Raw genomic sequence first — 25646 nt, 5'->3', positions numbered from 1 at the left:
AAAGAAGAGCAAAGAACGACACTGAGGGCTTTATTCAATGGAAAAGATGTTTTCATTTTTCTCTCGACCATCTTCGGCAAGAATCTGATCTGATTGGTGAGCCTGTGTTAGAGGTGCCAAGAGATGCCAAGTGTTTTTTGAAAGTGCTCACCCTTTTCCAAACAGCTTCTAAGGACGACTTCTGTGTAACAAACCATCTAACGTGTCAGGTTAGTCAAGATCCCCTTAAAAGAAAAAAAAAGTCAGTTCCTGCACACATGCATCACCTCTGCATCGAGTTATTAAAAAAGTACCAGGGTTTCAGTCATACGGACCTTCCGCAAGACATTATGTCTTTTTTAATAAATCATTGCAGTGATGCGTGTGTGGAAATTGACTTTTTTTTTCTTCAAAGTGAATTTTTGGGGGTTTCGATTCCCCGCAACACAAAAGAGACCAAGCAACTGGTGTGCATGTTGCTTCCTATGCATCTTCTATGAGGTCAAGATCCACTAAGAAACAAATGCAATGTGTATGACTAGAAAATCAGTAGACCAAACCAAAGAAATTTGGTTTGTCATAACTCATAATTGTGACATGGTAACAATAATTCACATTATAGACACTACCACTGACTGCTGTAACAATTTGGCCACAATTTAGCACATTGCACGGTCCAGCCATTTTCAAGGTTTCAAGCTAGTTTTGTTAGTTGTCAGTATCAGTTTGCAAGTAAACACACTTGAGGGGCTAAGTTAAGAGTGAGTATGCATTCCTTTTTTATTACCGTACGGTCCTACAGGCTGCCACACACAATCTACCACTCTCATTTCACACTACAGGTTAAGTTAGCCTTGCACTTCACTGCCACATGACACCATGCCACTCACTTCCACTCAACATGGCCAAGACTTAGATGTCAGAGGTTATTTGGGGAGATATGACCTTGTGTTTGTTTTGGTCTGCTTGCCTGGTTTGTAGATATCATTTGGTGGTCCTTTTGCTCTCTAAAAACACTGCGAAAACAATTCATCGGCTGAACTTGGCAATCACCTGATGGTATTTCAGCTGCACGAGAGAGAGAGAGAGTGTCAGTGTACTTGGTCATGAGTGCAGCTGGAGGACTTTCGATTTCAAGTTGAAGCCATGAATTGCTTTTATCAGTGGGAGGGAATGTTGCCTGACGGTAGACTGTTTGTTGTTAGTGATGTGGTACGAAACTTTGAACTCTTACTACTACTACTAATTCTACTGAACATCAAACGTTTTAGTGTGATTTTTGTCTTTCCTTTTCTGGCCTCACAGATCCTCACGCCTTTGATTTTATTCCGTACCGTGTTTCTAATGTTCTTTAATCATGACAGTCAAAAAGTAGTTATTACAGCTGTCTAATTAGATTTGTATTTCTTATTTACTTCTATATTTACTTCCTAATTAGCCAGGGTATGAAAGCTAGTCAAGCAACGATGGTACCAACATTTTCACTGTTGCACATCTGCATTTCATAGGGTTTAATAATTAAGAGAAAAGAAATAGAATGCACCCCAAAACACACTCCTTTGTAGAAGTTAAAGTAATAGTTCGACATTTTGGGAAATATGCATATTTGCCCAAGAAATAATCCTATGTAAAACCACAACTTTTTGTTGTTACATTTAGTTTTTTATAAATTGGATTAAACAATCCATATCCAGGTGAATTCTGCACAACCTTGCAATTTTTGTCTTTTTATTATTTTAATTTATCACAGGTACTGACAAGAACACAAGGTGACATTTATCAAAGCTCTGTGCACTTTTATATTTTAGAATTTTATTTGTTTCGTTTTGTCTTTCTCAATATTAATGAATATGCACAGAAGAACAAAATGTATTTCAAGATTTACATATAAATTACTCTCTTCACACAAACAAAAATAATTATTCTTGCACATAAACATTAAACAAATCCACATATGAAAAATACATGGTTTACAAACATATTTGATGCACAAATATCTCTAGTTTTAAATAATTTAGTAGAAATAGTATTTGCAGCGTTCATCAAAAACATATTTGGATGTTTATTATTTATATACGAACTGGAAACAGAAGTTATCATTAGCCAATCAGATGGCTTCTTCTGCTTCAGCCAATCATGTAAGCATAGATTTGAAGGTATGATTAAATGTGATCACATAATACATAATGCTTTTAAATCATCTATTCGTGGAATTTTACTGTTTATTTAAAACAAGAAATATTCAAGTGTATGAGAAATACATTTGTGAACCTTGTTTTTAAATGTGGATTTATAGCATGATAAATACTTTTGTGTGCACTGAAAAATATGTGGAAAAAGTCATTTAAATATGAATAAATCCTGAGGTACATTTGTGAATCCCTCTTTGGCCATTCATTAATACTGACACTGATCTGACTCCATATGCACTAATTCGTTTACAGATGAAGCATATTTTGCAAGAATTTTTGTAATCTTTTTGTATTTTCAGGAAGGAAGTGAAGCTTATTTCCCAAAATGTTGAACCATTTCTTTGAGCGAGCGTCGTTCTCCAAACTGAATCGTTGAGGAGAGTCTGGCCAGAAAAACTTTTTTTTCTCTCTCTCTCTCTCTCTGATGTGAGACCTGGGACAGTGAGCTAAAGTTAGTCTTTATGTTTGTTCAGTCGCCAACACTACAGGTTTATTGTGAATATTTATCAGAAAATGTTTAAAAAAAAAAACAAACAGAAAAGCTCAGTTTAGTGGTTATTAATTAACTAGGTCTTATGATTAAACCACATTTATGTCAACAGTCTGAAACAGACAAACTTTCAGTTCACAATCCCAATCTGTTTCTTTCATTAAGTGTCATTGAGCCCCTCTGCGGCCATTTTTTAGGAGCCATCTCGTGTACTCTTACTAAGAACCACTTTCAGTTAATTTGGGGATTGTTGTCGTAATGTCACAGACTAATTGTTGGTGTCCTGCCCCGCCCCGCTTCCTCGCACAGGCCCTCAGAGTCCCTGTGAGAGAACGGACCTCCGCATGGCGATAGTAGCCGACCACCTCGGACTCAGCTGGACTGGTGAGTCCACACACATCTCACTTTTTCACACTAAAGAAAACATCACGGTTGTGCCACTTGTTTTTTTAGAGTTGCAACAACAAATTATTATTTTCATTGTCGATTAATCTGTTGATTTTTTTCTCATTTAATCAATTAGTTTGGTCCATAAAATGTTAGAAAATGATGAATTATGTCAATCCATGTTTCCCAAAGCCCCACGACGTCCTGAAATATCGCGTTTTGTTCACAGCACAAAAATATTCAGCTCACTTTCAAAAAGAAAACCAGAAAATATTCACTTAACAAGCTTTTTTCTTAAAATGTGTAAACTGAATATCTTTGGGTTCATTTTTCAATATTTTCTGGCATTTTACGAACCAAACAACTAATCAATTGATCGAGAAAATAATCGACTGATGAATCGACAATGAAAGTAATAGTTCTTTGCAGGTCTAAATTAGATATTATTGTGCTGTAGGTAGAATTCTGCAGAAAGGTGACAAAACAGAGTTTCATGCTTCTGAATGTGTTGCCTTCGTTTTGTGCACTATTCAGTCAGAGTGAGATTCATAATGAAAGTAATAAAATTAGTTTTTTATCCAAAATCCAAGCACTTTTCAAACCTTGAGAACACTACATTAAAACTCAAGTGTTTTCAAGGATTTCCAGCACCTGTAAGAACCCTGCAATTAATAGGTTATTGACTTATTGTACAAGAATACTGTTTTTATTATGATAATTGATTGAAATGTTGGAGTCCAGCATCCAAACAAGAACTATAACTCATGCACTTATGTTAATATTCACTATATTCACTGATATATTAGATGTGAATCCCCTCTAGCAGCAATGAGGATTCAGTCTGTGAATTTTAAAGACCACCCACATGTGGGTGACTGAGCTGGACTGAGCCCAGCTCTCTAACCTGTGGCTTCTACAGTATTTGTTGCCATCTGGTGGAGAGTGTTAGTAGTGTAAACATCTCTCAGCTGAGCAGCACTGCAGTGGCATTTACAGTCACATAAATCTCATCACTACGCATATGATAAAACATCAACGTAGGACGAGTCTCAAAACTTGAAACTTGGATTCCACTTTTTCATTTGAATGAATAAATTTAAACATATGATGAGACAGATCAGCAGAAAATATATACTTTAATAACTGTATTATTAATTGTATTAGCATAAATGTGTAGCATAGCATGTATAGCATAATGTATAGCATTGTATTCATGTGATGCATGTTTGTGTTTGAGTGTGTGTAAGATGTTTTTTTGTTTATATTGTACTTGAGCAGCGATCAGGGTGTGGTCTCTGCAGTTTGGTCCATCCTGACCACCTGCACTGCAGCACTGCCCCACGCCTTCCTGTCCGCCCGCCTGCCTGCCTGCATGTGTGTGAGCGAGTGGGCGTCACCCGGTGTGTGTGTGTGTGTCTGAGTGAGTGCGCAGTCATTGTGTGCACACCCAGGCGTCCATCTGAAGCGTGCATCAGTGTGAACACTTGTGTGTCCGTCTGTCCGGTGCAGCGACTGTGAGCGAGTGCTCAGTGGAGAAAAGGCGTCTAATCCATATTTAATGTGTGTTCCTGTTGCAGAGCTGCAGTGAAGCAGCAGACCGTCTGAACATTATGTTCTCATCGTTTTTAAATTTACAGCCGCCACGTGTGTTGTGGTACAAGCAGCGTTTCACTGCTTCATTAGCTTCAGTCTGAGCTCGGCTGTTTTGTTATTACAGTCATTTAACAAATGCACTGTCAGTTTTTATTTAGGTTTAGTCTTTTAATTAAGATGCTGTTTAGTTTTAGTCATATGTTAGTCATCTGAATTGTTTTATTTTTACTTTTAGTTAACAAAATCTCGTAATGCAGTCAACTGAAATATAACAGGTTTGGTTAAAGTGTAATGCATACAGTACATCTCAAGTCAAACAATAATTATACTACAATTTTAGAACAGTGAAACTTCAGACTTACGTTTGTTGTGGTTTCACTCTTTCTCCCAAATGCTGACAATCCTATACAGATTATGAGCAGATTTAGGAAGTAACTAAGTACAAATACTTTTCGAAGGAGGCGTGTTGCTTTAATTTGCATGTATTTGAGTGCAGTTATTGACATCGAGAGCGATTTAAACCTGTGGATGGGACAGAACACACAGAAAGATGATTTCAGTGCACACCATTTCAATTAGACAGACGTAACAAGATGAAAGACAAAGTAAAAGACGCAAATACACACAAAAAAAGACACATAACAAGATGAAAAACAGTCTAAAATATGTAACAAAACAAAACAGATGTAAGGTAACTAACTAAATTTACTCCAATATTTTACTTACGTAAACCTTTGAGAAACTTGTGCTTTACTCGAGTATTTCCCTTTAAAGCTACTTTATATGTTTACTCCACTACATTTTAGTTGGAAATATTGTACTTTTACTTCACTACAATAATCTGACAGCTTTTGTTACTTTACAAAGTAAGATTTTACACACAAAAAATACAATACGATCATTGTAAAATAATTAAATGATGTACAGTTTAAATAATAATAATAATGGTTTGTTTTATCATTGTTTTTATCATGTTTTTGTGGTTATTGCTTATTTTAAACCAGGCTTTGTAGGAGTGACTCCAGAAATCTGACTCCTGCTATAATTTCATTTCTTCATTTTCTTTTTCCTAATGTCTAGTGAAAGTCTTGTTTGTTTGTTTATTTTGCTTTTGTGGAAACAATAACTAATGTAATGTGGCAAAAACCAGGCATCAAAATCAATCACAATAAGTATTTTATAAGTAAGTGTTTTCGATACTTTTGTACTTTTACTTAAGTAGGATTTTGAACGCAGGACCTTTACTTTCAAAGGAGTACTTTTACACTGTTGAATTGGTGCTTTTACACAAGTAAAGGACCTGAATACTTCTTCTACCTTTGTGCCTTGCAATGTTAATACCAAGGCCAACAGGCTGAGCAGCAAAAGACTGCATCTTCGTGTTTTTACTGTCTCAAAAACAGTATTTTTTTGTGTGTTGTCTGTTGCTGTTACAGAGCTGGCCAGGGAGCTGGATTTCTCTGTGGACGAGATCAACTTCATCAGAGTGGAGAACCCCAATTCCCTGACAGCACAGAGCTTCATGCTCCTAAAGAAATGGGTGCACAGGGACGGTAAAAATGCCACAAGTAAGCAGTGTGTGTTTGTGTGTGTATTCAGAAAAAAGATAGAGAAAAAAAATGTTTAAAAAAAAAAAGTGCAAAAACTTTTCAACCTGTATTCGACTTCATACAGCACAAAGACAAGATATTTAATGTTCAAACTGGTAAAAACTTTGTTTTTTGTAAATATACACTCATTCTGAATTTGATGCCTGCGACTTTGTAACAGGAGCAGGTTTACCTCTGTGACACATGACCTTTTCTTTTAACAACACTCAGGCAGTGTTTGGGAACTGAGGACAGTAATTGTTTTAAAGTGAATTTTTTTCCCATTCTTCCTTGATATACGACTTCAGGACCTCATCAGGCAGGTCAGTCTGGTACCTGAACTCTTTAACTACAAAGCCACGCTGTTGGAACACGAGCAGAATGTGTCCTGGCGTTGTCTTGCTGAAATAAGCAGGGACGTTGTCTGGATGGCAACATATGTTGCTCCAGAACGGGCCTTCGCCAATGTTACAGTTACCCATGATGCCATGGGCACTAACACATTCCCATACCATCACAGCTGCTGTCTTTTAAAGGCCTCAGAGAAGTCTGCAGTGTTTCTGGATGTTGTTGATATACGTCTTTCTCTTTGCATGGTAGAGTCTTAACTTGTATTTGTAGATGCATAGACGAACTGTGTTTACTGACAACAGTTTTCCAAAGTGTTCCTGAGCCCATGTAGTATCCTTTATACAATGATGAGGGTTTTTAATGCAGTTTTTAATGCAGCGCTGCCTGAGGGGTCAAAGGTCTGTGAATTCTCTAATCTTTTAATGATACTATGGATTGTAGATGGTGAAATCAATAAATTCCTGCAGTTTTGTGTTGAGAAACATTGTTCTTAAACTGTTTTCTGTTTTTCACATAGCGGTGGACCTCATGTCATTCATGCTTGTGACCGACTGAACCTTTAACACCCGATCATGACGCCGTCACCTGTTACCAGTTCACCTGTCGAATGATCCAGACAAGCGTTTCTTTTTTTTTTTGGAGCTTCCACAACTTTCCCTAGACTTGTGTTGCTCCTGTCCCAACTTTTTTAGAGCATGTTGCAGCCATCAAATTGAGAATGAGTGTTTTTATAGTTTTTATTTACATTTTATGCTCCTCCCAACCTTTTCTGGAATCAGGGTTGTATTGCTAATTTATGGAAAAAAATGATTAAATGTAACTGACAGTATGGATGTTTTGTGATATTATAAGATGACCTCTTAAATTAAATGCGTCTTGTCTCTCTCCTCTGCAGCGGACGCTTTAACCGCGGTGCTGACTAAGATCAATCGGTTGGATATTGTGACTTTGCTGGAAGGGCCCATATTTGACTACGGTAACATTTCAGGCACACGCTGCTTTGCCGATGATAACGCAGTATTCCCGGATCAGTCCGATGGTAAAGTGTAGCCCACCCTAGCTGAACTCTCAGTCTGTCTCTCAGTCTATCCCTTCACCCTTCTTCACCTCCTCTCTCAGACAGATAGTCAGACTGTGTCAACAAACACAGAACCAATCAGGCATGACCAAAAAAGAAAAAAACAACAAACGATCGAATTAGACTTGAACCAAAATGGCTTCATGCCTCATTGAGCTCATGACAGTTAATGGACCATCAGGCAGTCGTAGTATTAGAGTCGTCTTTATCAAGCAGTCACCCCAGTCAGCTTGTTAGTTTTCCAACACTGGGCAGTGCAACTCATTTGAAGCACTCAGTCATTGGAACCTTAATGGCAACTGATAGATTATTGGGTGATTATTATTATTATTAATATAAACTTCTATAAAATCTGTACCATTTTGGGTGCATGACACTTTTTTAGTGTGTGTGACTGTTTTATAAGCATGATCCTGAAGCAAACGTAAGCCGCTAATGAACTGGCGTCTCTGTCCTCGTCTGATAAATGTACCGATGATCTTATTGATGAGGTCATTTTCAGATGGGTGTCAGGGCGCTGCTTCATGGTTTGGTTCAACAATAGTTATGTTTATGTGTATGTAAGTTTTAAATGTTAACCGATAACCCAAGCACATCTCCTTTTGTCGACATGTGTCAAATGCTGTTAGAAAAATACATAAAAACATAATTATAACAACCAATTTATTGATTAATGGCATGCTTGCTTTAAAGCGGTTTGGCAAGTCTTTCTTTCTTTCTAACTTTCTCTCTCTTCTCTTAAATGAAAATGAAATGTGGCAGCAGCCGGATTTCTCTGATTCTGACAGAAACGATGAGGCACATTTCAGAAATCTGATGACAAAGTGTGTTTTTTTTTGTTACAGACAGTTGATTATAAAATATACAAGTTGATCAGAGTTGATTGGGTTACTTTAAAATGTATTCTGATACAGTTACTAATTACCTATTAAAAAATGTAGTCGGTAATGTAATCCAGGTATCATAGTATTAAAGTAGCGTAATTGCCACAGTATAAAATGTGGTGAAATTGTTTAGCCTAATATTGTGTTTTTAGGGCTGCAATTAATAACTATTTTCACTACTGATTGGTTGATTGTTTTCTAAATTAATTGATTAGTTGTTTGGTCCATGAAATGTCAGAAAATGGTGAAAAAAGTCCAAGATGACGTCCTCAAATGTTTTGTTGTGTCCACAACTCACACATATTTTAGTTTTCTCTCAGGAAGGAGTAAAGAAAACAGAAAATAATCACATTTAAGAAGCTGAAATCAGAGAAGTTTCACTTGTTTTAATTTAAAAAAAATACCCCAAAAGATAAATCAATTATCAGAATAGATGCAGATTAATTTGATAGTTGATTAATAATAGATTAATCATTGCAGCTCTGTTTCAAGTGTTTTATGTTTATTTGTTTGTGCAGCTGTTTCTTCCTTTGTTGCAGTTTATTTATTTATTTATTGATTGATTCAAAGACAAAAAAATGTGACATTTCCACCCAGTGAAGTATTTTTTAAGATTGTAATCCTACTAATAATCCCCATTTTTACAAAATGTATCTGTAATCTGATTATATCTTTTTTATCTGTAACTGTAATGGAATACATTTACTTATTTTTTGTATCAAGATTGCGTTATCCCGTTACATGTAATCCATTACTCCCCAAGCCTATTGGATATTCACCATTTAGCTTCTTGTTCCTTTGTTTGTCAATGAAACAAGGAAATAAAGGTCATATTAGCTCTCTGCAGTAATCAGAGTACTAGTCAGACACACTCTGAGACAAACTTATGAAATGAGCCTCATCGCTGGTCTTTCCTGTGAGGTTTCTGAAAGTCATCTTAACACAAGGATCAGTGTTATTGATGCTTTGAATGACAGATTATCTTTTTCCAAAGATGATTTAAGCTGAAACCATTTAACAGATTTAAAAATAATAATAATAATAAATCAACAAAATGCATGGCTATGGCTTTGTGTGAGAGGCTGCCTGCTCTAACAATACACTTTTAACACTCTTCAAATGGGTGTAGCCTTTTCAACACGTCCACGAGCGCCCTCCGCGCGGCGCATGTCAGCGATCAGGACGTGCTCTGTCCCGGGCGGCGCTCTCCAGACGGGCTGAAAATGAAACGCCTCTTTTCAAAGTGTGCAGTGTATAATGATGCTTCTGTGTCACTGCTGTTAGCTGTACTGTACCTGTCATCTCCCGGGTTCCTCCGAGCCTCCCAGCTTCTGTAGCTTCTCCTGCTTTTGAGACCAGCAGACTGCTCCTCCTCCTCCTCCTCCTCTTCCTCTTCTTGCTTCTGAGTGACTAACTCCTACAGCAAATCCCTCCCCCTAACCAGCTAATTTCCACCAGTGGCTACCTTTTGCTAACTTCGGCAGCTTCTGGATCCGATCCCAGCTTCTGCTCTACCCCTCGCTGCTGAGCTCAAGCAGTGCCCCCTGCTGGCACTAACAACTCTCCACAAGTCGTGTAGGGAGGTAGAAACCTTGACCCCTTCACTAACCGGATGACTTCAGCTAACCAGCTTTAGCATTAGCACATCCTCAACCATATGGCCCTTTCATCAGGACTGTAACGGGACTGTTTCATGAGAACACCGAGGTCATGTCAATATTATTTCTGGAATTAACAGCCTGAGGAGTTTATATTCCAAAATTACCCACATATTAGTCATAATAGATTTTAAAGTGCAGATTAAGGTTTTCAGGCAAAAACAAATCATAAAAATTCCACGAATCAAAGGGATTTAATGGTTTAGTCTTCAGCTGTGTCCTAATTCCATACTAATTCTAATTTTCGCTTTCAAACTTGTAGTCTTTAACAAAGAAACATCTCAAAAAATGGTGGTGTTCCCCTTCCTAAATTAAAGTAGAACTAGATAACGTTTTTGCTTTAACTTATCATTGTGACGTAAGTGTTGATTGCACATTGCAATGCCTAAAGAATAATGACAGTATCAATTATTCTCTCTATTATTTTCTAAATTAATTGAACGGTCACAGACATTCATGTTTCAACCTTCTCTCTGTTACCAACAGCTTAATTTATCCCATCATACAAAACATGCCACATTTTTGTTGCAAAAACCTTAAGATGCCAAAGTCCTTGGGTCCTCCAAAAAACGTATTCCTTGAAGTTCAAAAATTTGTTTGGAGTAATTCAAATAGGGGTCCGGCTTTATTCAGTGAGAACTGAAGTTCACCTGCAACTTAGGCAGAAACAGTTTAAGCTGTTCTCCAGGGCTCCAGTCTGTTTTGCAAATCTTGGAATGTGACACCATTATTTATGAGATATTTCATTAAAGTGGATTTTCTTCTACCATTACTTCTATGTCCTAATGCGGATATAAATCTTAAAATCTGCAGAATTTCATCCATAGTGTTTACTTTATTTGGGGACCCGAATAAAATCTCCTGTGACCCACCTGTGGGTCCAGACCCAGTGTTTGGGACTGACTGTCCTAATACACTGTAGCTCCCTCTACTGGTCATTATACAAATGGCATACATTTTACTTAACCAATATTTTCAGGGTTCCCTTAAAACAGAAATGAATGACACAAGGCCTTTAATACCATATTGACCTTACATTAACAAGAAAAAAATCTATACAAAATATATAGTAAATACTGTATATAATTGATATGTAGTATGGAACTGGGACATAGTTTGGAGTCTAGCCATAAAGAGAGTGTGAGGTTACCCTGCAGAAAAACAACAAATGTGACACCTCCCAGATCCTAAAACCACCTCCTGCAGGACAAAGCCAGTGTGTGAACTCTACTGTTTGAAAAGATGCTTCTGCTGTTGAGTAAGAAGTCTGTTCCTGCTTATCAGCCGAGATAAGCAATCCTATGACTCTGGTGTGCGATATCTTTGCTTCTGCAGCTTCTAAAACATCAAGCCTTCATCAGTCACACTTCACTGTCTGTGCATTAATCTGTTTTTAGGTGCTGTTTGTCTTCTCATCTTGTCTAACTGTTGTCCTGTCTTTGTTTTTTTTTTTGTCTCTCGTGAACTGTGATAACTGCAATAGCTCCAAAACTTTTTAGATCTCCTACATTCCCCTTGTGTCCTCAAACGTCTCGCCCTGTCGCACCTCTCCGTCCCACTCCTCCCTCCTCTGTCTCCATCTCCTCTTTCTCCCCTCCGTTTTGTCCCACCTCTTCCCCCTCCCCTCCTGCCGTCCCCTCTCCCTCCTCCGTCTTCGTCTTCCCGTCTCCCCCTTCCACGCCTCCTGTCTATGTTCTGCCCGTCGCTCCTGTCCTCCCCCACTTCTTCGCCCTGCCTTATTCCCCGCCTCTTCCCTCCCCACCCAGAAGCCCTCTCAGCTGCTCCTCCTTCTTCGCTCCTCGCCACCTTTCTCCCTCTCCCCTCTGTCGGCCCTCCTCTCCTCCCTCCTCCATTTCTCCTCTTGTTCTTCGCCCTCCTCCTGCATCTGATCAGTCTTCTCCTCCCACTTCCTGCACCTCCCCTTACACGTCTGCTCCTTCCTCTCCCTTCTTTCCATCTCCTCCTCCTTTGTCGCCTTCTCCTGTTCTCCTCTCTCCTCCTTTCCCCTCTCCTCCATCTTCTTCTCACTCTTTAACATGTGCCTCCTCTCCTCCTCCACTTGCTCCCATTTCTTCCCCTTCACCCTCCCCCCTTCCTTCTCCTCCTCTAAATCATCGCTCTCCTCCCTCCCCTCCTGCCTCCCCGCTCCCTCCCGGTGTCCCCTCTTACTTCAGACGGGATCGTTCAGTTCCTGAGGTTTACATTTAGATGTAGACGTCTCGGTCGTTCTGCTCCACTCTGCCTTTTATTGAAATCAACACAACTAACCTACCTGAACTCTACTCAAGCTTCCACTCAATCTCATAATTACTGAGACAATGAGCTGAAGTCTGGCTTGTTTTAAAGTGCTGTAATGAAGACCCCTCCCTCACTAACTTCACTAATGTTGCATTTCAGTTGAACTCAGTATCTCTAAACCTTTTACAAAAGGCTTGGCTGATCTAAGTGCCAGTTTGAAACCAAACCAGGAACTGCAGCACGGGCTAAAATTAGTGACTGAATGTTCATGTAAAACTTATTTCTATATAAATACAGTGAATGTGAAGTTTCTATCTTACATTTTATATTCTGTCTTTATATCTGTTTCCATCTCTTTGTGATCTGGTCATGTGTCTACTTTGTAGTGCTGGTTCAGAAGTCACACACGAGTCCCCGCGTATTTGTGAAGTGCGCTAACTTTCTTTTTTGGCCACTTGGGGGCAGCAGAACAAGTAGCAAGATGGCGAAAAATGTTGGCGAACGATTGCTTATTTAAGCCTTGCTTATGCTTGTGCATGGGTCCTCATAAATGTCATGCGACCTCCGAGCCGGCACAGAGACCTTTATGCTCAACATGCTGCTTGTTAGCTGCTTTTAGTTTGTTTGAAAACACTAAGTTAACTGAAATGCTGTACTAACGTCTAATTTCCAGTCGACATGAAGCAGGAGATAGGAAAAATTATTCATTAGTGTGTGAAGATTCAAACATTTTGCAGCTAAAGTATGACATATTTTCTCAAGGATTGTTGGAAACCAAAACAGAGATAAAATGAGAGTGAGCTACTCAGCACCTAGCTGGTGAACATAGTGGGACATTTAACAGCTAAAGAGAGATATTTCAAGTTGGTAGAGACCAAAACAGAGCTAAAAGGCGTTGAGGATGTGTAAATAGGCAACTACTTGCTAGAGAGTTCATGATAACAGCTCTATAAGGTGATAATGTGTCAATGTAGTGGTTACAGCTCGTTCTGCTGCCCCCTGGTGGCCAAAAAATCAATTAATGCAGCTTCACAGTGGATCGCACCTGTGTGACTTTCTCAACAAATGCCACCCTTAGATGTTACAAGTGTTTCTCATTTCATCACCTCCACCACTTTACCTCTCCTTCCCTCCCTTCATCCTCTCCTCCCCTCTTTTTTCTTTCCCTCCCTCTTCGATCCCTTTACCCTCTAATCCTTTACTCCTGCCATCCACCCAGGATACCACAATATAGATCTGGAGCTGCAAACCCCCACAGACCTGACCTACGAGCCCCCCACCCCGCTGCGCTCAGACAACTTCTTTAGCGAGGGCGATGCTAGCGCAGACTCCCCTACCAAGACCACCCTCACTAGACCTAGCGACCTCTCTCTCACTCAGACCACCAGTACCTCCAGCAGCGACCCCCTCACAGTCGCCCCAGCCCCCGGCTCCAGTGCCCCAGAGCCCCCGATGGCTGGGGCTGAAGATACAACCTTGATGGCTGACGAAAGAGGGACGTCTGCAGATGAAAAGTCAGGGCTGGTATCTTACGAGATGCCAGATAATGACAGGAGGGCAGTAGATCAATCAGGAAAGGGAACAGACGGGCATGCTGAGGCCGTAGAGAAGGAACTGAAGGCAGGTCAGGGCGTTGTTTTGGAGCGTCAGGGAGGAGACCAAAAAGAGGACGCTGCCTCAGACACTGGTCACAGAAATGGAAGGCAGGAAGAGGAAGACGAAGAAGAAGAGGAGATGACCCGGGAGAGGCTGCAGAGTCTGCTGGAGGATATAAACCTGGAGGGAGGCTTGGAGGACGTGGAGATGACAGAAGAGGGGGTGAGAACCATCCTCGAACAAGTACGGCAAGCAGAAAAAGACTTGTGTTCAGTTCCAGGCTGGAGAAGTGAGACGTCTGGCGCGACCGCAGAGTCAACGGCCCCTGGCCAAAGCCCCGCTGAAGAGGGCAGGTAGGATGTGCTTTCATTCTGAGGACCTGGGGCCAGTTGCATAAAACACCTTCGGTTTTCTCCTTAATTATGACACTAAAGGTTTAAGATTTCCTCCAAAACTTTGGTCAACAAGATCTTTTGTGCAACAGTTAAAACAACTAAACAGGATTTTAAGACCATGGTAAGACGAAAACCTTAAATATTTGAGTTCTGTGCAATCGATTTAATTTTCAGGAACCCTTAACTGGGACTTTAAGGAAAATGTGAAGGTGTTTTGTGCATCTTGCCTCTGTTTCTTTACCTTTTTTTCTAAGGCTCTCTGTTTCTTGATAGCATCACTATATTTTCACTCCCACAGTCCTGACAGTCTGGCTGATTCACTGGAGCAGCCTCCGGCTCAGGCCGACAGGCAGAACGGAGGACACAGTGACGCAGCTCAGGAAGGAAAAGACAAGGAGGCCAAGAGGAAGGGATCTCAGGAGGACAGCAGCACAGCGGGACCAAGCAAAGGACGGGAGGAGGGAGGTGAAAAGTCCCAGCACAAAGTCCAGGTGAGAGTCACTCCTTTTCCAAAGTCAAATCCAAGTCAACCCTTGAAAACATTTAAATTTAAGAGTTTCAAAGGATTTCCAGCACTCATAAGAATCCTGCAGGGTGTGTCAACTCTGATCTCTCTCCATCTTGTTCATTTCAGTGGCAAAATTGGTCCAATATTTAATTTTAACAGAATTTTAAACATGTAAACGATCCCACAAATACTCTTGCACACACACTTTAATGTTACTGGGCTGCCTTTGTCAGGGGAGCGTCAGAGCTGACGAGTCTGGCTCTGACGAGGAGACCACTGTCACCACCAGGGTGTACCGCAGACGAGTCATACTCAAGGTGTGTGAGGCCTGGTGTGTGGACGGCTCGAGGCAGAGTGAACCTGCACACTCGCTCTGTGACTCTGCGTGTGAAGAAGAGAGAGTCACGGAAACATTGTGAATTTGACAGCATTTGTGTGTTTCATAGAGTGAAAGTGCTGTAGGAGAGTTTGTTTCTGTTCACGTGTGAGTGTGTTTGTGTGCAGCTGTAGTGTCTGTAAGACAATGTGACAGAAAGAGACTGTATTATAGAGAGGGTTTCCATCCATCTGTCCATTTACACATAAAAAACTGATTTAAAAAATGAAAAATTAAAGAAAAGTATCACCAAAACGTTTTACAATTGCTTGAAGTGGATGAGTCTCTGTGTAGATAAAAACACAGTGCGGCAAAGTGTAAATTAAACCACACATGTTCACACATGGCCTGCCATTTAGGTCAATATTAAATCACTAAATATGGCTATGAAATAAATATTGAAATAAATAAATGAGGAAATAAAATTACAAATAAATGTAAATATAAACATAGAAATAAGGAAATATAGTTAAATAAATGTAATAAATACATATTTTCTTAAAAGAACGTTTTTCAAAGGACTACTACTTTTATTTAAAACATAATGTACATTTTGTAGCTAACATTAGCAGTTAGTCTTGTAGCAAACGTTACTGGTTGGTTTGTGTAAGCTAATGTTAACAGTCTAATATTAGTGGTTGTTCTGTGTATCAGTTGGTGTGTAATGCTAATGTTAGTGGTTAGTCTCTGTAGCTAACGTTAGCAGTTGGTTTGTGTAGCTAATATTAACACTCAAATGTTAGCAGTTGTTCTGTGTAGCCAATGTTAGTGTTTTATTTGTGTACCTTGTGTTAGCGGTCTAGCTTTAGCGGTGGTTCTGTGTAGCTAACATTAGTGGTTCTATGCAGCTACTTCATTGTTTTGTGTAGCTAACTTTAGCAGTCGGTGTGTGTAGCTAACTTTAATGGTTCGTTTGTGTAGCTAATGTTAACAGTCTAAAGTTAGCAGTTATTCTGTGTAGCTAATGTTAGCGGTCGGTCTCTGTAGCGTTAAGCTAATGTTCACATACTAGGACATATTCACATACAGCAGTGGATGGAAACTTTTTCTTTCATAGATTTTCTAGAAATTCAATTAAACTTGTGCTATATTTGGATAGAAACTTGACTATGGTTTTATAGGAGAGAGAGAGAGTGTGTGTGTGTGTGTGTGAGAGGGGCAGTGAGTGTGTGTGGACGTTTAGCCTCGCTATAGCATGAAGTGCTACTCACTGCTTGTTGGTGTGAGCTGCTACACCACCAGCCGAGCTGTTTGGTGTTTGGATTTGCTACCTGGTTGGTGGACTGTTGGTTGTGCTGAGTGTTTGGCTCATATAGAGTCTAATACAATCTGTTGGTATAATTCTGAGGCTTGATTTCCACAGGAGCAGAAAATCCTACAAGTATGTTCAACTCAGCTAACAATTATTTTCAATATTGATTAATCTGTTGTTTTCTCAATTAGCCCAAAATGTTGTCCTCTAATGTCTTTACTTTGTTTTCTGTCATAGTAAAGAATGGAAAATATTGACATTTGAGAAGCTCAAATTAGATAATTTTCACATAAAGAAAAAAATGTAAGCTTAATCAATTATTAGTAGTTATATTATAGTTGATTAATGCTCTTACAACAGTCAATGTGTCCACATGTCTAATGTCCTCTGCAAGACACTGGAACCCATATGAGCTGCAACCAACAATTATCTTCATTAGCAATTAATCTGAAGATTTTATCTTCAGCTGAGCATTTTTTCAAAAGGAATAACTTGATAAAGCAGCTATCAAAATTGATTACTTTTTGTTTTGTGGATTTTCTAATGTTTTCAGCTCTCAAATACAGATGATCTGTGTCTGTGTAAATGGAGCCTCAGTTCTGAGCTAACAGCGTGAAGTGGTTTTGATTGTTGAATGAAGAAATGATGACGATTTGAAGGAAAAAGTCATCGTCACAACAGCTTAAAGTTTGAAACTTTGTTTGTCCCCCTCTACACAGTGATTGACATGCTTTTACAATAAATAAATATTTTCTACTTTATAAATAACCACACAATAATAACAGATGACCTCTCAAACCTCTTACCTCCACCCCTCCACCCTTCCCCTCCATCTCCATCACCTGTCCTTTCACACCTTCACATCAGGGAGAGGAGGCCAAAAACATTCCTGGGGAGTCTGTGACAGAGGAGCAGTACACAGATGAAGACGGGAATCTGGTCACCAGAAAAGTAACCATCCTCACCCTCCTACGTCATCTGCTGCATCTTTATTCTGCACCTCACACACATTCACACACACACACACTCACACAGACATTCACCAGTAATGTTTCAAAAATTTTTGAAAGAGATTTAACTGTCAGCTCAAACTATGCTGATCTTATGCAGATAGAGGTGGGAAGGTTACTCTGAAAATATATTCTGATACAGTTGGCAAGTATGACAGGTCAAACTGGATTTCTGTGTAGCTACTGTTAGCGGTTGTTCTGTGTTGCTAACATTAGCGGTTGGTTTGTGTAGTTAATATTAGTAGTTGGTCTGTGTAGCTAACTCTAGTGGTTGGTCTATGAAGCTAACATTACTGCTAACATTATTGCTAATGTTAGCTGCCATTCTGTGCGGCTAACATTAGTGGTTGGCCTGTGTAGCTAATGTTAGCTAATGTTACCTGTTGTTCTATGTAGCTAACATTGCTGGTTATTCTGTGTAGCTAACATTTGCTAATGTTATCTGTCATTCCGTGTAGCTAACATTAGTGGTCTAGCATTAGCAGTTGGTCTTAGCTGTAAAAGTAAAGTAAATTAGATGTTGAACTCTTTATTTTAACATGGATTACAGATATACTGAGTGAAAAAGCAGGATTACAATTTTATAATGCGATTATCTTTTTTTCTGTAACTGTAATGTAATACATTTACCTTCTTTTTGTATCATAATTACGTAACCCATTACATGTAATCAGTTACTGCCCAATCCTGAACAAGGCTGCATGAACACACAGTCACACACGTGTTGTATCCCATCTCATACATCTATACAAACACACACACACACACACACACTCCTCTGTACCCTCCTCATCTTCTTTTCCATTATTTCTTCTCACAAAATATTTTCCTCCATGCTTTTCCGTCCTCACCTCCTCCCCCTGACATGCTTCTGCCCCCTGCAGGTGATCAGAAAGGTGGTGCGCCGTGTGTATAACACGGATGAAAGGAGGGAAAGTGAAGGAGAAACTCTTACAGAAGAAGGAGCTGGTGTTGGTGCTGGTGCTGGTCTTTGTGCTGCTGATGCTGGTGCTGGCGGTGGTGGTGTGGCGACAGGTGGAGCAGACGCTCCTTCTTCAGCAGGATCCACAGGGGGGAAGGGCAAGAAGAGGGGGAAGCGCTCCCGACAGGGCCACAAGGCTGATAAGCCTGGAGAGGAGATGCAGAGAGGGAAAAAATCTGAGGTTGGAGTTAAAACCAACTGCCGAACTTAGAGAACGTAGTCGTCCTGGTCCACTAACACCTGCATGAGGCTGTGATTGTATGTAAATTAGTTACTCTACAGCTCTACACAGATTTACGCTCCATGTTTCATTCAGAAAATGGCACCTAAACATCCTGCTATCACTAAACTGAGACACGTCAAACTACACTTTGAACCCTGAACAGTCACAGCCTGCAGTCTTTCATGAACTGCAAAATATCACGTCTATTTAGAGGCATTTCAAACCATTAATCATATCCTTTAATAAACAAAATTGTATTTTAAATGCAGTGCATTATGAACATTGCTCATTGGGGATGTTAATGAATAATCATTAATCAATTAATCGCCACTACAAATTTAAATTATTAAAAATCTGTAATTAATTGATAGTGTAGAAGTGGCAATAATTGCTCCTAATCTGACATCGTTTTGTCTGGTGGAGTCATTTGTTGAATGAAGAAGCTTAAAATTAAACCTAAAATTAGAAGAAAAAAAAAGAGAAAAAAGAAAGAAAAAGTTAACCAGTGTTTTTAAAATAACAAAATGTTTCATTTAATGGATTAAGATTTCTGGTCCAGAGTAGTCAGGGTAGTAATTTCCATTTAATATCTAATAATTATGACTTTTTATCTCATAATTTCTACTTAAGTCTAATAATTACAACTTTTTATCATAATTTAGATTTTCTATCTCAAAATTGGCTTTTTATCTCCAAATTTTATTAATTGATTAATATTTCTGTCGCAGACTAGCAGGGTTAGTGATGTTAAATCGTTGCCTAATCGTGCACACCCGTGGTGTTAGTGCACGTTTTCAGGATGGAGACGCCGAAAGTACCACAAAATGTTTTCTCGGCTGAGGTGGAAAAGTTGGTGTACTGATAAAAGTAAAATGTGACGCAGCGCAGTGGAAACAGACTTGGCGAATAAATCATAACGTACAAAAAGTGTGTGGGAACGGAGACCGTAATCAGTGTCCTCTTCTTCTGCGGTCGTTCAAAGCCACCTGTTAAAAGTTATGCCACATCAAGATGAAAGCCTGAGCAAAGACAATATTAAATTAGACGAGAGGAAATAAAAACTGATCTCAGCATCAGTCTGAGCTGTTTGTTGTGTGTGTGGTGCCGTGTCAGTGACGGTGATTACACTGGCATGTGTGCACATTGTGCAGTTTGCAGTGGTTGTGTTGTGTGTTTGCTCTGCAGTAGTGGCTCACTGACTGGACTTCAGAACCACTAACATCACAAGTGTTTCAACTAATATAGAACAAATACTTTTCTCTCTTTTAACACGTTTCAAAGCGAGCATGTGTGATTTCGTTTGTTGACAATGTGCAGCAGAAGTCATTTTAACACCCTTTTTTCCTCCTTGAACGCGTCTCTCTTGCAGCACGTTGCTGTGATCTCCTGACCAACGCTAGCTGAGCTGCTTCATTAACGCACGCGGGGCGGATTTAGCCTGAGCACAACGCTAACTCTTTCTCTCTTCTTCCTCTCTGTTTTTGTTTGTCCGTCTCTCTCTGAGAAGCCTGGAGACGGCGCCAGCAAGAAACAAGGGAAGAAGAGTCAGTCATAACAGTAGAGCTCTCAAATAAACCAGGTAACAGGCTCACCACTTGACTAGAGCTGCAACTAATAAATCATAATCAATCTCAATAACTTGATCAGCTGTTTGGTCCTTAAAATGTCAAAAAATTGTTAAAAATGTTGCTGAAGATGACGTCATCAAATGTCTTGTTTTGTCCAAAGATGTTCAGTTTACTGAATCAAACTAAAATCAGAGAATTTGGACCCTTTTTCTAAAAAAAAAATAAAAATAAATAAAGGCTGAAAATGATTAATTGATTATCAAAATAGCTGGCAATTAATGTTTGAAAACACAATGAAGTGTTGCAGCTCTATTAACTATTATATATAAGCTAATAATTATTAATATGTGAAACCAAAATAATAGAATAGCTCACAATTTTGCTCTGAAATGTTTTTTAGGACTATTACGCAACAGAACTGTTTCAGGCCGCAGCTAACGATTATTTTCACTGTCGATTAATCGATTAATTATGTGTGAAAAATAAACAAGTCTTTCCTGTAACTGTTATTTTCAGTATCGATCAATCTGCTGATCATTTTCTCCACTAATTGATAAGTTGTTTGGTCCATAAAATATCAAAAGGGTGATCAGTGTTTCCCAAGACAACATCCTCAAAAATCTTCAATTTACTGTCAGAGAGGAGTAAAGAAACCAAAAAATATTCACATTTAAGAAGCTGAAATCAGAGAATTTAGACTTTTTTTGAATAAAAAAAATTACTAAAACTGATTAATCAATTATCAACACAGTTGGAGATTAATTTCATAATCGATGCAGCTCTGGTCATTTTTGCAACTTGCACATTAAGGAAGAGTTTGACTTTTTGTGAATTATGTTCGGGCCTGTTTTACTTGTTGCTGATAGATGAGAATATTGATACCACTCTCACATCTGCACACTCTCACACGTGCTAATGTATGTTTGTCCTCTTTCGCCCTGCAGGTCCACTGACGTCCACCTGCGACACCACAAACACACCCTGGGAGGAAAAACATGACTGGAAGCCTTCGTCAATCGGCCAAAAGAAAAAAAAACGTGTCTGAAGCTTTCACTTTACAACGCATGGTTTTTACAGCAAGACGACGTCAATAAAAAAAAAAAAAACAAGTTACTTCTCTTTGATTTCGCATGAGCATGTCACCAAAACTCACTCACTGTTGGAAAACGACGACACCGAAGGGACACACGCGGAACGTGAGCCGGAACTTTTACTATCTCTCATGAATGAAAGTGACCAAAGACGGCACAAACAGGAAACACGAAGAAAAAAAACAAAACAAAACGGAAAGATGATTCACTTTCTCTCAGACACTCGCCTTATATGGTCTATTTTTTCCTCCTGGACCCGCAGTATCGGGGTGCACCACGTGGTTCTTTTTTTAAAAAATAAATATAATAGTAAATGGGTGATTTTGTTGTATATAAATGACACTGTATAAAAAACCTACAAAAAAAGGAAGAAATCAGTAGCTTCACGGATTGTTTCTGCACTGATTTGAGTTGAAGCTTTGCAGAGTCGGTGCGTTTGTATCGAGAGGTCGACACTGTTCGAGCAGCCTTGAGTGTGTGACCTGACATGCTCTTCCAAATGAATATTTTAAAAAAAAGGAACAAAAAAGCTGTATGTACACGAGAATGGAGAAGAAAAAACAAAACACTGCTTGATTTTAAAACAAAAGGACGTTTCTTTAAAGCCAACTTCCGCTCTGTCTGTGGGACACTCCTCAGAGAAATTATATTTTGCTGCATGTGACGCCACTTTATTTTCAAACGCTTTTCCTTTTCTTTCTCCTGATTCAAAAGCACTGTAATACGATTAGAGAGGGTTTGCTGGTACTTCTGTCTTCGTGAGCACTCATAACAACTCAACCATCTCGTCATCTATGACTGTTTTTATTTTATTTTCTACAAAAATGAAAACACACGCTCTCCACACGACGGCTTCATTCTTACGCTTCAGGAAGGTCCCCGAATGCAACCTGCAGACTGCCACAAACATGCTAGCAGCCCCGTGTGTGTGCGTGTGTGTGTGCAACATCGAATAATAAATCTGTCTTATCTGTAAGCCCATCATGCAAACTAGAAGTCTACGTTCAAGCTTTTAGGTCTGCTGTGGTTTTAAGAAGGGGACTGTTTTCATTTTGACGGTTTGATGACTTTTATTTAATAATTACATGAGAACAGAGAATCTCATTTTTAGCCCCATCATCCAAATCTAATCATTTTTACTAAATCACATAAATCACACAGTATTAATCATCACGAACTGTTAAAAATCTGATTTTCTGTTCCTGTGTAAATCTTTTTTTTTTTCTTTCTGTTTGTCTTTTTTTCATACAAAACCACCCTGAGCATCCGTTGTCGATAAATCTGGTACCAACATGTATGACGAACCAACATAGCCTACACTGGATGATCCAAGTAATTATTTAAGCAGAAAAATAAATTGTGTTTAAACTGAACGTCTGCGAGTCCGTCTGGTTTCTCCCACTTCATTATGTTCTGCAGTTTTGTGGTTTCAGTGAAGATACACGTCATTTTCAGATTAAAATCTCAGGTGAACCTTTCAGTCACATTTCTGTGGAAGCCCATTTCTGCCAGTGTGATGAAAAAAAAACATCCTGTGAGTAATTATGATGAGAAACTGTCAAAAGAATGAGAAACTTTCTCAAGATAATGAAAAATTTCTGAAAGTAATGAGCAACTTTCTCAAAATTACTACTTTACATCTCAGGATAATGAGAAACTTTTCCAAACTAATGAAAAGGTTCCAAGATACTGAGAAATTTTCAACATAATGAGGAACTTTTTCAAAATTAAGTTTCTCAAGACAATAATAAGGTAATAAGAACTTCTCTACACAATGAGAAACTTCAGAAGTAATGAACAACTTTATCAAAATAACTACTTAATATCTCAATATAATGAAACTTTTTCACATCAAAAAGTTTCAAGATAATAAGGTAATAAGAAATTCTCAGCACAATAAGAATGTTTCTAAAGATGATCAGAAAGTTTTTCAAGGTAACAAGAAAATTTCAAAATAATTTCTGGAAAAAAAAAAATTAGACACTCAAAATTATGAAATCTCAAAATAATTGCTTAATAGCTTAAGCTTCTCAAAATAGAGAGCTTTCTGAAAAATGACTTTATCAAAATTATGACTTATCTTGAAATAATTACTTAATATCTTAAAACCTTCTTCCAAATACTGGGAATGTTTCTCAAGATAATGACAAATTTCTAAAAGAAAATTGGAAACTTTATCAAAATTATGACATCGAAATAATTACTGAACTGAAAGATAAAAAATTCTCAAAAATAATGAGAAAGTTTGAAGAGTAAGTTTCTCAAAATAATGAGAAACTTTCTCAAAAAGATCAAAACTATTTTCTGAAGGTTTCTCATTCTTTCAAGAAAGACAGACATTATAATGGCTCATGGGATCTTTTTCATCACAGTGGTAGAAACAGACCTCCATATATACATTGATGACTTGCACTCTGCTTCAAAGTAAAAGCTTCTAACATTTGAGTTTTGTTAGACCTTTCAGGGTTCATCAAAGGAGACGCGTCTTTCTGAGGTGAGTTCATCCTTTTCAGCGCAACAGAATCTGTCATAACAGAATTTTACAAATGTGATAACTTTGCAGAGCTGAAACAATCAACTGAAAGACAAAAAAATATATTCAACTACAGTCATAATTATTGATGCACCGATTCCAGTACCAGCATCGGGCTATCGGTCCGATACTGTCCTCACGTACTCATAAAACTACTCCGATACCCGACACCCGATACCACGTGACGAAAAGTAGCCGCTCGATACAAGTGAACATCTAAAGAGCCGCCATGACGCAGAGTTCAAGGTGTTTGCTGATGCTTACCTTCTTTTTTTTGGCCGCGTCATCATCAGACTCGCTGTCCTCAACATCATCCACTAATGACCGCAGACACTTTGGAAACTGTCCATAAAATCCCATGTAAGTCCATGTAAAACTGAAATAAACACACAGAGTTCACCTGCAGACCGCAGCCAGCCGCTGTCCAATCAGTCCTGGCGGGTGTAAAATGCGTCATGGTCATGCGTCGGCAGATTAATCCGAAGATAAATAAAATAAAATTTAAAAAAACACCGCCGCCGCTTTCTTCGTAATAAACTGGTACAACTTCTCTTTGTGAACTTATTCTTCACCAAAACGTCCTGACAGCTCAGGACACACAACTTCACTCATCGTGGTTCACAGCGGGGTCAACAAAACTGTTGCACATGGCGTCACAATCATACCTGTCCCCCCTAAACAATGGCAGGTAGGAACTAATTAGCTCTTAGACGAGAGGGACATGAAGAAGAAACTTAAATACTACACGTGTAAATGTTAATAAAATACTGGGTAAAATGCTGTAAATGATAATGAAAGAATTAACATATAGAACTATTTATTTTTAAACACCATTTTAGTAAACTTAATTCTGTCCATAATTAAGTAAGTCCATAATAATGAACACAAAATCAGTAAAGTAACTTGTTACAAATAACCTAAAAATGTAATGTGTACAGTAACTATGGTTACACTTGTAGCACAAAACAGCAACAATGATTTGTTACATTTAGAAAGTGAAAAAAAAAAACATTTTAAAAGTTATTGTAAGAACTTTAATGGCATTATTAAGTACTTGTATCTGTACTCTGTATCAGCAAGTACCCAAATGTAAGTACTTGTACTTATACTCCGTCTGAAAAAAAGTGGTATCGCCATCCCTAGTCATAATCAATTGTTTCAGTAAATTATCAGGTAACAATGCTGATGACAATAATAAACAGTTTACTGGGCAAAACAAGCATTAAGCATTTTGCCTTTTACTTCTGAATGTTTCTGCAGAATTCAAAACAACTGCATTATCAAGATGCACAGCTTGTAGTTTGTCTTCGTGCAGCTGAATGCGTCAGTTTGCGAGCGGTTTGGAAAAACACATTTTACATTTTGTCACTGCTCTCTCCGCAATCCCAAAAATCTTCAGCTGCTGCAGTTAGTATTCATTTTCTTTTCAAAAGGTTTACATGTAATGGCCATAAATCTCTCTGATGACCTGCATAAATGTGTGTAGAACACATGAGAACAGGAGAAGTTTGTTCTCAGGTTTCCGTCAGCAGTCAAGGACAAAAGAACAGATTTTCTGTATTTATTGAGGATTTTAATTGAAACACTGTAGCACCATTTTGTGTGACTTTTAAAATAAAGTATTGAAATGAATATAACAAAAAATTTAACTATGAAGCAACAAACTGTTTTCT

At 38.7% G+C, this 25646-nt stretch overlaps 1 protein-coding gene across 1 annotated transcript in view; it reads left to right on the top strand.

The window, feature by feature from the left end:
* LOC146312310 (ankyrin-3-like) overlaps positions 1 to 22813 on the top strand; it is a 150170-nt gene extending 127357 nt beyond the window's left edge. Inside the window, exons 42-51 of the mRNA XM_084740369.1 lie at positions 2971 to 3045; positions 6078 to 6209; positions 7477 to 7620; positions 13659 to 14388; positions 14729 to 14921; positions 15172 to 15255; positions 17434 to 17517; positions 18461 to 18739; positions 20289 to 20360; positions 21294 to 22813. Of these exons, the coding sequence (XP_084596495.1) occupies positions 2971 to 3045; positions 6078 to 6209; positions 7477 to 7620; positions 13659 to 14388; positions 14729 to 14921; positions 15172 to 15255; positions 17434 to 17517; positions 18461 to 18739; positions 20289 to 20336 (1769 nt within the window). The 3' untranslated portion in view covers positions 20337 to 20360; positions 21294 to 22813. The remainder of the gene's footprint in view (positions 1 to 2970; positions 3046 to 6077; positions 6210 to 7476; positions 7621 to 13658; positions 14389 to 14728; positions 14922 to 15171; positions 15256 to 17433; positions 17518 to 18460; positions 18740 to 20288; positions 20361 to 21293) is intronic.
* Positions 22814 to 25646: the final 2833 nt, after the last annotated feature.

Source organism: Lutjanus erythropterus, chromosome 17 (assembly GCF_056507025.1).
Source record: "Lutjanus erythropterus isolate fLutEry1 chromosome 17, fLutEry1.hap2, whole genome shotgun sequence".
In the NCBI taxonomy this organism is placed as follows: Eukaryota; Metazoa; Chordata; class Actinopteri; order Lutjaniformes; family Lutjanidae; genus Lutjanus; species Lutjanus erythropterus.
This window is presented reverse-complemented; position numbering and strand designations above follow the sequence as displayed.